A 13,642-nucleotide genomic window follows, 5' to 3' on the forward strand; every position below is an offset into this window, starting at 1 on the left:
AGTAATGTGATCAAACTTTTTTGTCTTAGTTAAAAGCCTCGCTGCAGCATTTCGTACCAGCTGAAGACTCTTGATTTTGGACTTCGGGAGATTGGAGAGTAGTGCATTACGGTAATCGAGAGAATTATAATTTAGTTATTTGCTAAGCTAAGACAATTAAATGCAGACTACTGTATTTTACTGAGTGTTGTGGGTTTTTACAAATGAAGACTCCTATGTTTTGACGAGTTACCAAGCCAGGTTACAAAATGTTTCTAAATGAAGGAGGAAATACAACACTGAGTCTCCTCACTAAACATTTGACATTGAACCGATTTATTTCTAACAGTCAGTTGCTAAATTAAATAAGAAATTTTGAACATTTGGTTTATTTTAATAAGAGAACAAATATACATAACACAAATTGTGTACACTCCAATGTGGACGTCTGTCATGTCCAGTCAGCAGGTGGTGGCCTGGGTCCTCTTGGCTTCTGTACTCGGTGATTATATTCTGAACGAAAATCCAGATAAAATTACAATATACATATTATAAATATATATTTTAAAGGTTAACTGTTTAAGTGCAATGTGGAGTTTAAAATGTTAATGTTAAGAATGTTTCTGTAATACCTATGTATTGCCTATGTTCACAAAGAGCTTTGAATTCATGGCAAGATAACTTATCAGTAGGCTTCGTGACCTCATTTCAAAGTGATCAGGTTGACTACTCCATCATTTCTCAGGGTTCAGAGGCCAGAGGTGAGTGTTGTGTAAAGATAATAAGTTACAACCTACACAATGCACCTTTAGCAACACACTATGCAACATTATCATGCCATTTCTTTCTTGCTGATTTACGAATTATACTAAGGGATGTTTAATGCTACTTTTTACTAGGTTTATTAAATTTTAGGTATGTGATCTTTAAATTGCTACAAGTTGGCATCTAATACTACAACCCTGAGCAAAAAGTATGGAATCATCAGTCTTGGACAAGTACCCACTTCAACAGTTTATTCTGCAGAACAAATTCCCCTAAAAGCATGAAAGAATAACGTTTATCAAAAGTACAAAAAAAAACGTTTGTGGTAAAAGGGAAACATATGCAATCACTCCAGTCTGAGGAAAAAAATGTGGAATCATGAAAAACAGACAAAGAATAACGATCAAAACATTTTAGCACCTTTGGCCCTTATGACAGCTTGCAGTCTCTGAGGCACGATTGCAGTTTTCAGATCATCTTTGCAGTTTGGAGCCTTGCTGTGGACATTTTTTTTTCTTTTTTCAATTTCCACCACAGGTTATTAAGTGGGTTGAGATCTGGGCTATTTGCAGGCCATGCCATTGACTGGATGTCTCTTTCTCCAAGGAGTGCTTACACAGTTTTTGCTCTGTGGCATGATGCATTGTCATCTTGGAAAATGAGTTCATCATCCCCCTCAAAAAATTCCATTGAAGGGATAAGAAAGCTTTCCAAAATGTCAATGTAAACTTGTGCATTAATTGCAGATTTCACCTCAGCCATCTCCCCAGTGCTTTTGCCTGACATGCAGCCTCATATCATTGAGGACTGTGGAAATTTTGATGTTTTCTTTAGGCAGTCCTCTTTGTAAATCGCACCAGAACGGCACCAAACAAAAGTTCCAGCATCATCACCTTGTCCAATGAAGATTTGTGACTAATCACAGAAGATAACCTTCATCCAGTCATTCACAGTCCATGATTGCCTCTCCTTAGCCAATTGCAGTCTTGTTCTTTTGTGTTGAAGCGTCAACGATCGTTTACTCTTCGCTTTCCTATGTGAAAACCCCATTTCCTTCAGGCAATTTTGCACAGTCCTGTCACATACATTGACTTCAACTTCCTCCTATTTCCCCTTCATTTGTCTTGTTGTGTTATTTCTGTTTTTAATACATATAGCCTTGAGTTGTTTGTCTTGACGCCAACATGTCTTCCTTGGCCCACCAGTACGTTTGACTTTAACAACCTTCCCATGCTGTTTGTACTTGGTCCAAATCTTCGATAGGGCTGACTGTGAATCGCCCACACCTTTGGCAACCATATGAATAGAGTTACCCTCTTCAAGAAGTTTGACGATCCAGTCTATAGTCTCAAGAGACATCTCTCTTTTTGGAGCCATGATTCTTGCCAATCCACTTAGTCTAAGAGCCCTCCAGGGTGTGATGACTGCACTGTTTTTAACTGCTGACAAATGAAGCACACTTAATCTAAGCAGGGTACCCAATTAAGGAAAGGAAATTGACTAAGTGTGTCCTTATTTTCTACCCAAAATGCACTGATTAAAAATGTTTTTTCTCAGAATTGAGTGCTTCCACATTTATTTCTCTGCACTTGCTCTATAAAAGTAACATTTAATGACCATTGCTTACTGATGCTGAGCACCTGAGTCTGCTCCTTTGGCGGCAACTGCCTCAGACACTTTTTAAACCCCCCGTCATCCTGTCCCCGGTTGTCAGTCTGTCCGCAAACCTCAGCTCACGCTAGGCAAGCCTTTCGAACCTGACTCTCTCCTGTTCTGATTCCCGTTTGTTTCCCGGCTTCGACCGATTTTCTGAACTTGACAACGATTTTTGCTCCCCCTTCCCGGCCACAGATCGGTTGTTTGCGCTCTCGACACTGCCTTCGCTCGCCACAGAACTACCACTTCCGCGTCTGAGCAACTTGCTCCCCGCGACCAGCGATCTACAGATCGTGTGTACTATCCCTTCCTTCTTCCAAATAAAATTTAGAGAAATGCACGCAAGTGGGTCCTGTCTTTGTTCTGATCCTGACACTTTTAGTGTTTCTGAATGCCAATATGTTGCACTTTGGAATTACCTTACGAGTGTTTCATGCTTGAGATCTGAGTTTTTTCTACAGAATAAAATGTTTGAGTAAGGGTTTTCCCAAGACTGGTGATTCCATACTTTTTGCCAGGGGTTGTAGTGTCGGACACTCTCAAGTACCAACATTTTTAAAACGCTGACACTGGCACCAAAACAAAACCTGGTACCCGTACTTTAAAGTTAGACCTGTTTACAGCCATATCACCCTGAGAACACACGATTTGCTAAGCAGGGTCAGGCCTGCTTAGTACTTGAATGGAAGACTGCCTGGAAATACCAGGTGCTCTAAATTGCACATTAGGCACATGCTCTGCATAACAACACTAACTGTACACCCAGATACAGTCGGTGAAATTGAATTTCCCTAAGGAGACCAAATAAATTATTTAAGTAATCAATAAAATATCACAACTTCCAGCAAAAACTTCTCCCCTATCACTTCATTCACAAATCAACTATTTCTTATCTCAAACACAAGGTCACCTCTTTCTGAGATAATTCAAAAATCAATTGATGAGTAGTCACTGACCGAGGTCAGCATGCAAGGTGTCGCTGCTATCATTCACAGTGGTGGACAAGTCTTCATAATCATTTTGTGTGCCTGAAAGCAGAGTGTCAAAATACTGATAATAATCATAATATTTGATTGTATTTTATGAATAACAATAGTAGTACTTCAGTGAAAATATTTATAATATCTTCTCTTCATTGTTAATGCACAATAAAAATAATTTGGATTACAGGATGTCTGTTAAGGAATAAATAACAATGAACATGAATGAAACTAAAATATTCTGGGTGAGTTGCTTATTACCTGACACCTGCAGCGCCCCAGTGCCAAATGCTAATTCCGATAATCCTGCAGTGTTCTTGGAGGTATGACCCGGGCTCAAAGCACCCTTTGATGGTGCGACCATGCTGTACAATGGCGCTGTGATCATTGAAGGGTCGTTCTCATAAAGATGGAAACCGTGCAGTGCTCTAGCGAATGTTACCCCCCAAAAAAGAAAAAAGAAACGGGTTAATAGCAGAATAACAAAACTTAAAATGATAAAGAAAGATCGACATAATGGAATGGGGTGACAAGTGAAGAACAGGTGATGGAAAGTATATTGTTAAGAATGAAAAATGGGACAATAGAATGAGAAGAGATTCAAAGGGAACAGGAAAAGAAAAAATATAACAGCAAAACTCGGATTGTTTTTTTTTTAAAACAAAAAAACGACGGCGTTACTCATACTGGCAGGTGAATGAATGCCAGTTTCAGAAGGAAGAACCCAAGTGGGAGCTCTGTCCCTGTGGTCCCTCGCCTTGCTATCTCTGAGTGTCATTTAAAGAAAAATGTGACAATTAACATGAAGAGAATAACAAATCAAGGAGGAAAGAGGGGTACTGAACAAAGAGGTCAAGAGCACAAAAAAATAGGAAGCATGTAGGTCTAATAGGAAAAGAGGAGAAAATTTAAAAAGAAAAAGTGTGACAAATAGTGAGCGGAAAAAAATCCACTAGGAACCAAAGAAAAGGAAAAATGAGAATGAGGGGTGATATATGAACAAAGAAAAGGAGAGCATGAAAAGGGGAGTGTGGCAAGCAACCAAAAATAATAAAAATATTTATATATAGAACGGCAAAGCAGCTAGTGGATAGCACGTTCGCAACACAGTTCTGGGGTCATGGCAGACATGGGGACTTGAGACTTAGTGACTTGGACTCGAGTCGACTCGAGTCGCTGTTTTTATGACTTGTGACTTGACTTGGACTTGGCAATCTAGGACTCGGGACTTGACTTGTGACTTGACTTGCCCAAGAAAAAAATACTTGGGACTTACTTGGGACTTGAAGGTGAAGACTTGAGACTTACTTGAGACTTGCACATGTGTGACTTGGTCCCATGTCTGGGTCATGGGATCAAATCCAGCTACAGGCCTTCCTGTGCGGAGTTTGCTCGTTCTCCCCCTGCTTGCATGGGCACTCCAGTTTCCTCCCACATTCCAAAAACATGCATGTCAGGTTAATTGGCTGCTTCAAATTGTCCCTAGGTGTGAATGAGCGAGTGAGTTGTCTGTCTCTGTGTGCTCTACGACTGGCAACCAGTTCAGGGTGTCCCTGTCCATGAGGATGATATTTTCAATAATATAAAGCTCAAAAAATGACTGATGAAAGGAAGGAAGGAAGGAAAACAAGGAATGATAACAATTTAAGGATGAAACCCATGCATGCAATTTAATTTGAAACATTTTTCACTGCATCCTTTAACCAGTCACTGAAGATCTCCCAAAGAGCTTTACAATGTACTTCACACTTACCCATTCACACACAACCTCACACACTGATAGTGGAGTCAGCTCTGCAAGGCGCCTACCTGCTTATCAGAGTTCTTCGGGGTTCAGTGTCTTGCCCAGGGACACTTCGACATTTAAATCGACAGTAACAGGATATGCGACCTCTTGGTCCCAAGACAAGCGTTCCACCTCCTGAGCTACTAAAGCTATTAAGTATGGTTGTCTGTCTCTGTGTGCCCTGTGTTTGGCTGGCAAGTCCAGGGTTTCTCCTGCCCACTACCCAATATCAGATGGGATGGGCAACCCTCTTGATGACGAGGGGTTGAGAAATGAATGAATGAATGAATGAATGAATGAATGAATGAATGAATGAATGAATGGTGTGAAATGAATTTAAAAAGCAACGTGACCTTGGACATAGAAGAATAATGGACAAAGTAATAAAAAAAAACATGGAAGACCTTGAGAATGGAAAATAAAGATGGAATAAAGAACATGTGAAGGAATGATAGGCATGAAAAGCGCACATGTACCTTTGTTCTGGCGTTGGATGAGTTTTTTTCTGCTTGTTGATGACGGCATACGTTACGTCGCTCATGCTGTTGTTTATGCTTCAGCTCTCTGCGAGAGACAACAGGTCACGTTTGCTAAACCTAATCAAATCAGATTGCCCTTCATTTACATTTTCAACTGTTTCCCCTTTTATTCTAACATTTCATCAATTGTGTTACTTATTTTTTGTCCACTTGTCACTTTCTCTCTTCAGTCTGTTTGTGCCCCCCTTTAAGAATCCCAAAAGCCCCAAATGAGTGTTTTTTTCCTCATTCTATTTATTTCTAACCACCTCCCTTTGTTACTTGTCACCCCTTTCTATCCTTTTATCTTCTTTTCCTCACTCATGAATTGCTTCTCTTTTCCTTTATATTCTCCATCTGTGGTTTAATTTTCAACAATTTCATTTTTCACATGGTGCTTCAGATCAAAATGTTTATTTCCTCTTCACATTGGCTTAACTGTTTTTATCACTCACTCACTTTTTGTCACCTATTGCGGTGGTGGACCCAGTTTTTGCTTCCCCCACATGTGTCTATCACCCCCAAAAGGTAACACTTTTATTCTCTATGTTCTTTTTTGCTTTGTGACATTTTGTCTAGCTCACTTGTCACATATTTTCCTGTTCTTTCCTTGATTACGTTCGTCTTATTAGCAGCACTTACATATCACATATTGTAATACAGAGCGTATTCATATCACCTTCAAATGACGCACAAACACACAAAGGCAAAAGTCAAGAGAAATTGTTCCGACCTGTAAATTGATGACCTTTTCTAAGCTTTCTGTACTGAAAACAGTAAAAAGTGAAGTCTTACCAAAGAGAAAATTCACTTCCTCCTAACTGTTTGATTTGCATAAAGGAAGCTAAACTTCCTCTTTTCTGGGCAGTGTCAACATGCAGTTTGCTCTTATTCCATTTAGGCAATCAGCACTAGGCACCTACAATATAGCGTTCCCTGCAACCCGAGTCATATGATGGTCAGAGAACAGCTGGTGCATGTAACTGTGGTTACCAACACACAGGCAGCTGTTGGATCATTGAAACGTACGAAAGCCCGTTTTATATTGAACGCCCACCTGCGTTACCCACACACATGGACACACAATTATCATATCAGCCTGCTCCATGGCAGGATGCTGTTTCGGGCAATACGAATCTGATAATGTGGCTTTGCTCAGAATATCTAGTAGTTGGAAAACAAAGTTAAAAACAGGAATTTAATATAATAGAGAAAAGCTTTACTTCAAAACATACATACAAAGTACACTTACCAGTTAAATAGAAAGCCACCAATGGCAGTGTCACTTGCCAGCTGTCTCAAGGGCTGCACAGACCATATATTATTGCAAACTACAGACAATTATTCTAACCTCTTCTGATCTAAAACTTACATGAGAGCAAGGAAAACCTCAAAACCTGAACATGAGGTAAATGAAGAAACCTTGAGAAAGGACAGCACATGAGCTAATCAATCCTCCTTCCAGGATGACCAGGCTGCAATGAATGTTGCAGTAACAAATAACACACAGATATTGTCAATGTGAAATATAGGTCATTCATAAGCTATAGAATATAAGTGTGTTTTAAGCCATAGTTTTAACAGTTCCACTGAGGTTGCAGATTGAATCTCAGGGGGCAGATCATTCCACAGCACTGAGGCCCGAATGGAGAACGCTCTTGAATCTGCGGATTTCTTCTTGGCTCATAGAATCACTAGTAGACCAGCATTTTCAGAGCCAAGATATGAGGAAGCAAGTCCATGCATGATTTTGTATAATACCAACAGAACCTTAAAATGACATTTTAAGCTAACAGGGAGGCAATGCAGGTTAGCTAAAATCGGGGTAATGTGATCAAACTTTCTTGTCTTAGTTAAAAGCCTCGCTAGAGCATTTTGTACCAGCTGCAGGCTCCTGATTTAGGACTTTGGGAGACCTGGGAGTACGGTAGTACATTACAGTAATCGAGATGGGAGGTAACAAACACATGATAGTTCATCTATTTTTGCCTACTAAATCAATGTTTTTTTCTGAATGTACGATTCTTGTCTGTACCACTAAGAGGAGCTAAATATTACCCACTGTCCCTGTAAGCACAGTGCATCAATATAATTGGGAAGAATATTTGAGCGTCCTGAAATGCTACATTGATCTGGTGCAATATTTTATCGCATTTTTATTTGTTTTTGCGGTGAGGGGAATAAGAAAAAATCATTGCATTTTTTTTAAACAACATTTTCCCACAGTCTCCCACAAGGTCAAAGTTCAACCTTGCAAGTGTCTGACGTCATACACCTGTTGAACTCGAGTAACGCCAAATACGAGCGTTTCATGCGTGCAATACTTCAATTAACGAGTTTGTTTTAAAATTTGTCCAATACATTTTAAAAACAAAAAGGCAATGACGTTACTCATACTGGCAGGTGAATGAATGCCAGTCTCGGAAGGACGAGCCGGAGTGGGAGCTCTGTCCCTGTGGTCCCTCGCCTTGCTATCTCTGGTGCTAGCTCGTCGGTCTCCGTTTAGCCTTAGCTTAGCCTAGCGGTCTGTTGTCCGTCATCACATCATGTCGCAGGCTCTCTCAGAAGAGGAATTTCATCGTATGCAGGTAAGAACAAAACGACAGTACGCCTGTTCACGTCGCTCATGTGACATACAGTTGTCCCAAAGCCGCCAGGTAAACGTTTTGGACGCTAGCACCTGTTAGCCCGCTTGGGTGGGACAACTGCTTTGTTTTTACCTTGATATAGGAAACCAATGACACAAGCCAGACTGCATGAATGTTTGTTTTTATTTAGCAAAGTATGACAGTATTCAACAACCTGGCGTCACTGTTGACACTCCTTTCTGTGCTTGCTGTGTCAGTTTCCACAACCTTCTGCGTGACGAAAGGACTCAATTACAGCCCTTTAATAACTAGAATGCGGTATTACTTGACATACAGTCCCATGCAATGTCTCTGACTGAAAAATTCGTAAATAAGTGCAGGTGATGTATTTAAAAATGAATTGTTCAGTTGCACGACTAAATAGCTTGATGCTAATCACATGACTTGGCATGACGTTCGCGTTGCACAGGCGCAGCTGCTGGAGTTGAGGACGCAAAACTATCAGCTGTCTGATGAGCTAAGGAAGAACTCTGCTGGTAAACAAAACTGATTCCATTGTATTCTTGCATGTGGTCAATTTAACATCGGACTATCATGTGTGTTTCAGAACTCACAAATTTACGTCAGAAAAATGTGGTGTTGGAAAGAGATTTTGTCAAAGCACAGAAAGTAACTCACTATTCCTATTGTTGTTATTTTATTACTACAGACTGTTTCATGTTTTCTGCTTTTTGGTCTTTAGGCTCTAAATAAGAGCAAGAAAGCCCAGGTGAGTGCCTATCTTGCTTGTTACCAGTGCCACCCAGTTGTTGACTCATATGACACTACCATACCAGAGTGAGCGTCTGCTTTTCAAGTAATTGACAGCCCACTCATATTTGTAATTGCCTGTAGATGCCACAAGATGGGGGCAAAACAATTTGAAATTAGATTGGGCTTTAGCATAACCGAAAACAATAATAGTAAAAAATACAACAAAATAACGCAAATAATACAGGAATATCTCAACTCTTTTCCAGAAGTTGCATGGTGCTATTAAAATAATTACGTATTGACTCGACACTTCAATGGAATTACAAAAAACAATAACTCAAGAGTAATCCTTTTAGTAAAACTATAGCTGCGGTCACACCACAGTGCCACAACGTTACCACAAAATGTAATTAACAGCATTATACCACAATACAACAGTGTCAGTGACACCATACCATTTATTTGTTTACTTCAAAACTAGATCATTGGAACAACAAATCACACACTTCTGCAAATAATTTACCAGCACAACACTGCTACAGCAATACCGCAATAATTGAATACGTACAAACAAATTGTGCTAACTTTGATTTGCACTTTTTCAAATTTGAAACAATTTAGACAAGATGATTTATTAGAAGAAAATACGTTTTTGTTTTTTTGTTTTTTTTGTTTTTTTATAAATAAGAAAAACGTACAACACGAAAGGGCAGCTGGGTGGTTAGCATGCAGCCCCACGGTGCAGGGGCTCAAAGTTCAAGTCTAGCTAGCGCAGCCTCACCGTGTGGAGTTTGCATGTTTTCCCTGTGCCTGCGTCGGTTTTCTCTGGGCACTCCGGTTTCCTCTCACATTCCTCCGGTTTCCTCTCGCATTCCAAAAACATGCATGTCAGGTTAATTGGCTGGTCCAAATTGTCCTTAGGTGTGAATGAGCGAATTAGTTGTCTGTCTCTGTGTGCCCACTGACCGAAGATAGCTGGGATGGGCTCCAGCACCCCGCGACCCTACTGAGGATAAGCAGTGCAGATAATAGACTGATAAAACGGGAAAAGAATCAAGAGCCAATTGGGTGAAAAATGTTTTTCATATACATTGCCACAACAGAATCAAACACGCAACTGTAACAAAACTTACATGGTGACAACAGATGTTGTACAACAGCAACACAGGTACCCAATAGTCAAATGTAAGGCAACATCGACTATAACAATACCACAACCATGCTACAACATTACTGCTGCACTGCCATTTCAAGGTAGCTACACTACTAAAACGGAACAGAAGCACAAGTTCTTGAAAGATAGCACAACATTTCCAATTTACTGACCAATTTATAAGGAAGCCTTTGAGCTAAAAAATCCTTTCTGCAGGAAGTGGAAGCGCTGCTGAGCGAGAATGAAATGCTTCAAGGAAAACTTCACAGTCAGGAAGAAGACTTCCGACTACAGAACAGCACACTCATGTCCGAACTTTCCAAGGTGCCGCCCGTGTCTGCTGCATACGCTAAAATGTCTTTGCTCCAGATTTGCCATTGTTATTTTGTGTCTCTGGTCGTTTCCAGTTATGTAAGCAAATTGAACAACTGGAGCAGGAAAACCTGCAGTTTAAGGAAGGTGGCGCAGCTGCAGCTTCTCAAGTAAGCTCCAATGCCAACTCTGGTCCTGGCAATGAGGAGCTGTTGCGCCTGCAGGCTGAGAACACCACACTATTAAAGAAAGTGAGAGGTATGTGTGTTAAGCCAAGTGTTTTGTCTTCTGTTCCCGAAAGTGACATTTCCCAACCTTTTCAGTTCCGTGGACCGGTTCAATGTCTTTACATTAATTTATTTTTATTTTTTTCCCTCTGCATGTTGCATATGTGACAATAAAGGTGACTATAACAATTTAGTAATAACACAATGATAACATTTGAAAAACTCAATTACACGATAACAATTGTTGTTTAAGAAATTCACATAAAACTTTTACCACTTAGTTCTAATCATAAACAAAGAAGTAGCTCTCAGCTTAAAAAAACAAAAACGGTCACTCTTGTGAGAAGTCAATTGGTTGATAATCAAATTCAGTTGAACTGAATGGAGATGCAAATAATCCATTGAGTATACTGTGTTCTGTGTTCTTCAGCTCTCCAAGAGCATTGTAAGGTCGAGCAGCCCAGATTAGCTCTTTCTCACAAAGACCAAATCGCATCCCAACAGAACGATGGGGCAGCAGGCGCAAACGGTGTGTCTGAGGTCAATGTCAAAATGGAGGCGTGTGCAGCAGAGGGGGACAGTGTGAGTGAGCAGCAAAAGATGGTTTGATGCCATTTTCAGTCCATTTGCTCACGTTGGATGCTTTCATGTATTTTTTTTCCAGTTGCAGAATGAAGGTCAGCTGGAACAAGCACGGTTACAAGGTGAGAATATTTGTTGTAATTAGACTCCCCTCCCTGTAATAGTTGCAAGCTGTTTAGACTACAGTGGATAGTGCATGCAGCTCTATTTAAATCCAACACATGGTTCCCTAGGGGCCTTTAGATGTAAGACTAATGGCTCAATGCCACCAGATTGACTCATATAAAATTTTAACACCGTGATATATTAAGGTATTATTATCTTAATAAATGTATTTTTTAATACTTATACAGTATCACTACAACCACAAAAAATCGGCAATCTCTGTGCCCCAAAATTCCCACCTAATGACAGTGTAAATACAGTGGCACCTCTACATATGAGATTAATTCATTCTAGTTTAAAAGGCTCGTGTAATGAGCAAATTTTTCCGTTATGAAATCATGAAAAACTAATTGGACTGTTCTTGACCAACCAAAAGGATCAAAGTGAACGCTAAATAGCTACAAAACTCATCTTCTTGATCAGTAAAAACACGGGAGTTGGTGGGGTTGGGGTTGCAGGAGTGTCTGCACACGACTTTTGATGATGCGTAAGCACTTTCTGTACACTTAAAACTAAGGTTACTTTAAATTAATGTGAACACACCTACTGTAGTTTTTTCAGTGTAATTATTTTTTTGTGCCTGTTTTAGTCTCATTCATCACTTTAATTTTTTCCTTTTTAGCTCGCAACGATAAAAAAAATGTATCCATAGAGTTTGGTCTCTGTCTCTCCTTCAAAATTAAAAAAAAAAATACATAAGGCAAGTGGCAATAAAGAGAGCCTCCTCGTGTCCAGTCGCCACTTTTTCTGGATGTTTCTTTTTATTTTATTTTAATGAAAGCAGCAACTTCCCCCGACTTAGCCAGTACCTCTTTAATCTCCTTTTGTATAGAACAGCTTCCCTGGTTCGTCCATCTCTTCGTTGTTTTTTGCAACATGAATATAACCTTCCTCGGATATTGCTCTGCTAAAGCACTGCGTTACATCTTCCGTGGCTTTGTGATCGCATCTCGCTACTTCTCAATTGTACTTCCTTGCACGAACACTGCTCTCATGTGTTTCTTTTATTTTGTGCTTAATTTATAGTATCTTCAATCTTTCTTTTTTCTTAGATACATTACTGTTTCCCTTTCCGAAACTCATGCCTAAGGGCGCAAGAAGTTACAAAAAGGAGATGTTATACATGCAATTAAAGAGATGCCATCAAAACAAACTTGCTGCGGAATACAGGCACTCTACAGGTATAACCAGGGGCGCAAAATCAGCTGGCTGGACCGAGCTGATGGCGCAGGCGGGTACGAGCGGTCTCTAGTGGTAGCCTCTGTGACTGCTCGAAAACGGGATTTTCCTTCATATAGCAAACAATATTTTGTCTTAAAAAACTCGGGGTTCGAGATTTTCGTGTGTAGGGGTACTCGTATAAAGAGGTACCACTGTAGTTTTATTGTATGTCTGGCACACTAACTTGTCAGACTGCCCCTGCTGTGTGCGGCGCCCCCTTTAGGCCTGTCACAGAAGAGCGTAGGGGAGATTGTAGCTAAGCACTCAGCGCTAGGCTGGTCGGCTGCTCTGTGTCCAATAACTCACTGCTTTGGAGCAGAGTTGGAGGTCGCCCTGAACACTCAGCACGAGGAGAAGAGGCTACTGAGGGAGCAACTTCGCCACCTGGAGGTATTTACATATACACATAACCTGTTGTTAAGCCGTCATTTTCGACCGTACCCGATGTTTACCCGTCAACATAATTCATTGTCTTCACGGTTATTGTTGTGTAATGTGACTTTTGTCTGTTTAACATTCAGGTGACCAAACAAGCAGAGTTCAGCAAACTGCAGGATGAAATGTCAAAGGTAATTGAATCCGTGAGAAATGCTCACCCAATCTTCGATTCTGGAATGATGCAGGATTTGTCTTTCAGCTGTCTGACAAGCTAAAAAAGAAACAAGAGAGGTGAGATGTGCTCAGTCTTTTAAGTCAAGGAAATCAGTTTTGCATTTTGTTTTGCAATTTAAAACCGTTTGCAGGTGTATTGGGATATGCATTTCTCAAAATATGTCAAAGGTTAGGAACCACAGTTTTTTGGACATTTCTTTGACGTTGAATGGGATTGGCCTGTTTTCAACTAACTCCATTAGGCAAGATAAGAATGGTTGTGCACCATTAGAGCATCACCGCATTAAGACTGGAAAACATTTCTGGGAAGTATTTCCCTTTTTGGCAGTGTCATTGGTCATTAAA

The 13,642-nt window shown here is 40.2% G+C and overlaps 2 protein-coding genes across 8 annotated transcripts in view; one reads left to right on the top strand and one right to left on the bottom strand.

The window, feature by feature from the left end:
- On the bottom strand, positions 1 to 8,435 carry LOC148369102 (tyrosine-protein phosphatase non-receptor type 18-like). Of its 5 annotated transcripts, none has more exons than XM_088331024.1 (7): positions 8,082 to 8,435; positions 7,057 to 7,106; positions 6,937 to 6,989; positions 5,643 to 5,730; positions 3,642 to 3,808; positions 3,357 to 3,428; positions 1 to 492 (listed from the first exon to the last, which is right to left on the bottom strand). In XM_088331024.1, the coding sequence occupies exons 4-7, from the start codon at positions 5,705 to 5,707 to the stop codon at positions 431 to 433; spliced, it is 366 nt and encodes a 121-aa protein (XP_088187150.1). In that variant the 5' UTR covers positions 5,708 to 5,730; positions 6,937 to 6,989; positions 7,057 to 7,106; positions 8,082 to 8,435; the 3' UTR covers positions 1 to 430. The 5 variants fall into 5 exon arrangements, with proteins under 5 accessions (XP_088187150.1, XP_088187149.1, XP_088187147.1 ...); XM_088331023.1 differs by having other exon boundaries at positions 7,057 to 7,159; XM_088331021.1 differs by lacking the exons at positions 6,937 to 6,989; positions 7,057 to 7,106.
- gripap1 (GRIP1 associated protein 1) overlaps positions 7,938 to 13,642 on the top strand; it is a 25,420-nt gene continuing 19,715 nt past the window's right edge. For 2 of the 3 annotated variants that reach the window (XM_088331018.1, XM_088331019.1), the window contains exons 1-11: positions 7,938 to 8,272; positions 8,742 to 8,808; positions 8,880 to 8,941; positions 9,015 to 9,041; positions 10,395 to 10,502; positions 10,586 to 10,748; positions 11,148 to 11,299; positions 11,382 to 11,421; positions 12,909 to 13,075; positions 13,207 to 13,254; positions 13,323 to 13,354. In XM_088331018.1, the coding sequence (XP_088187144.1) occupies positions 8,231 to 8,272; positions 8,742 to 8,808; positions 8,880 to 8,941; positions 9,015 to 9,041; positions 10,395 to 10,502; positions 10,586 to 10,748; positions 11,148 to 11,299; positions 11,382 to 11,421; positions 12,909 to 13,075; positions 13,207 to 13,254; positions 13,323 to 13,354 (908 nt within the window). In that variant the 5' untranslated portion in view covers positions 7,938 to 8,230. The remainder of the gene's footprint in view (positions 8,273 to 8,741; positions 8,809 to 8,879; positions 8,942 to 9,014; positions 9,042 to 10,394; positions 10,503 to 10,585; positions 10,749 to 11,147; positions 11,300 to 11,381; positions 11,422 to 12,908; positions 13,076 to 13,206; positions 13,255 to 13,322; positions 13,355 to 13,642) is intronic. The other variant, XM_088331020.1, reaches the window with a different exon arrangement.

This window comes from Urocampus carinirostris, chromosome 3 (genome assembly GCF_059441175.1).
Source record: "Urocampus carinirostris isolate Australia breed hairy pipefish chromosome 3, RoL_Ucar_1.0, whole genome shotgun sequence".
Taxonomy (NCBI): Eukaryota; Metazoa; Chordata; class Actinopteri; order Syngnathiformes; family Syngnathidae; genus Urocampus; species Urocampus carinirostris.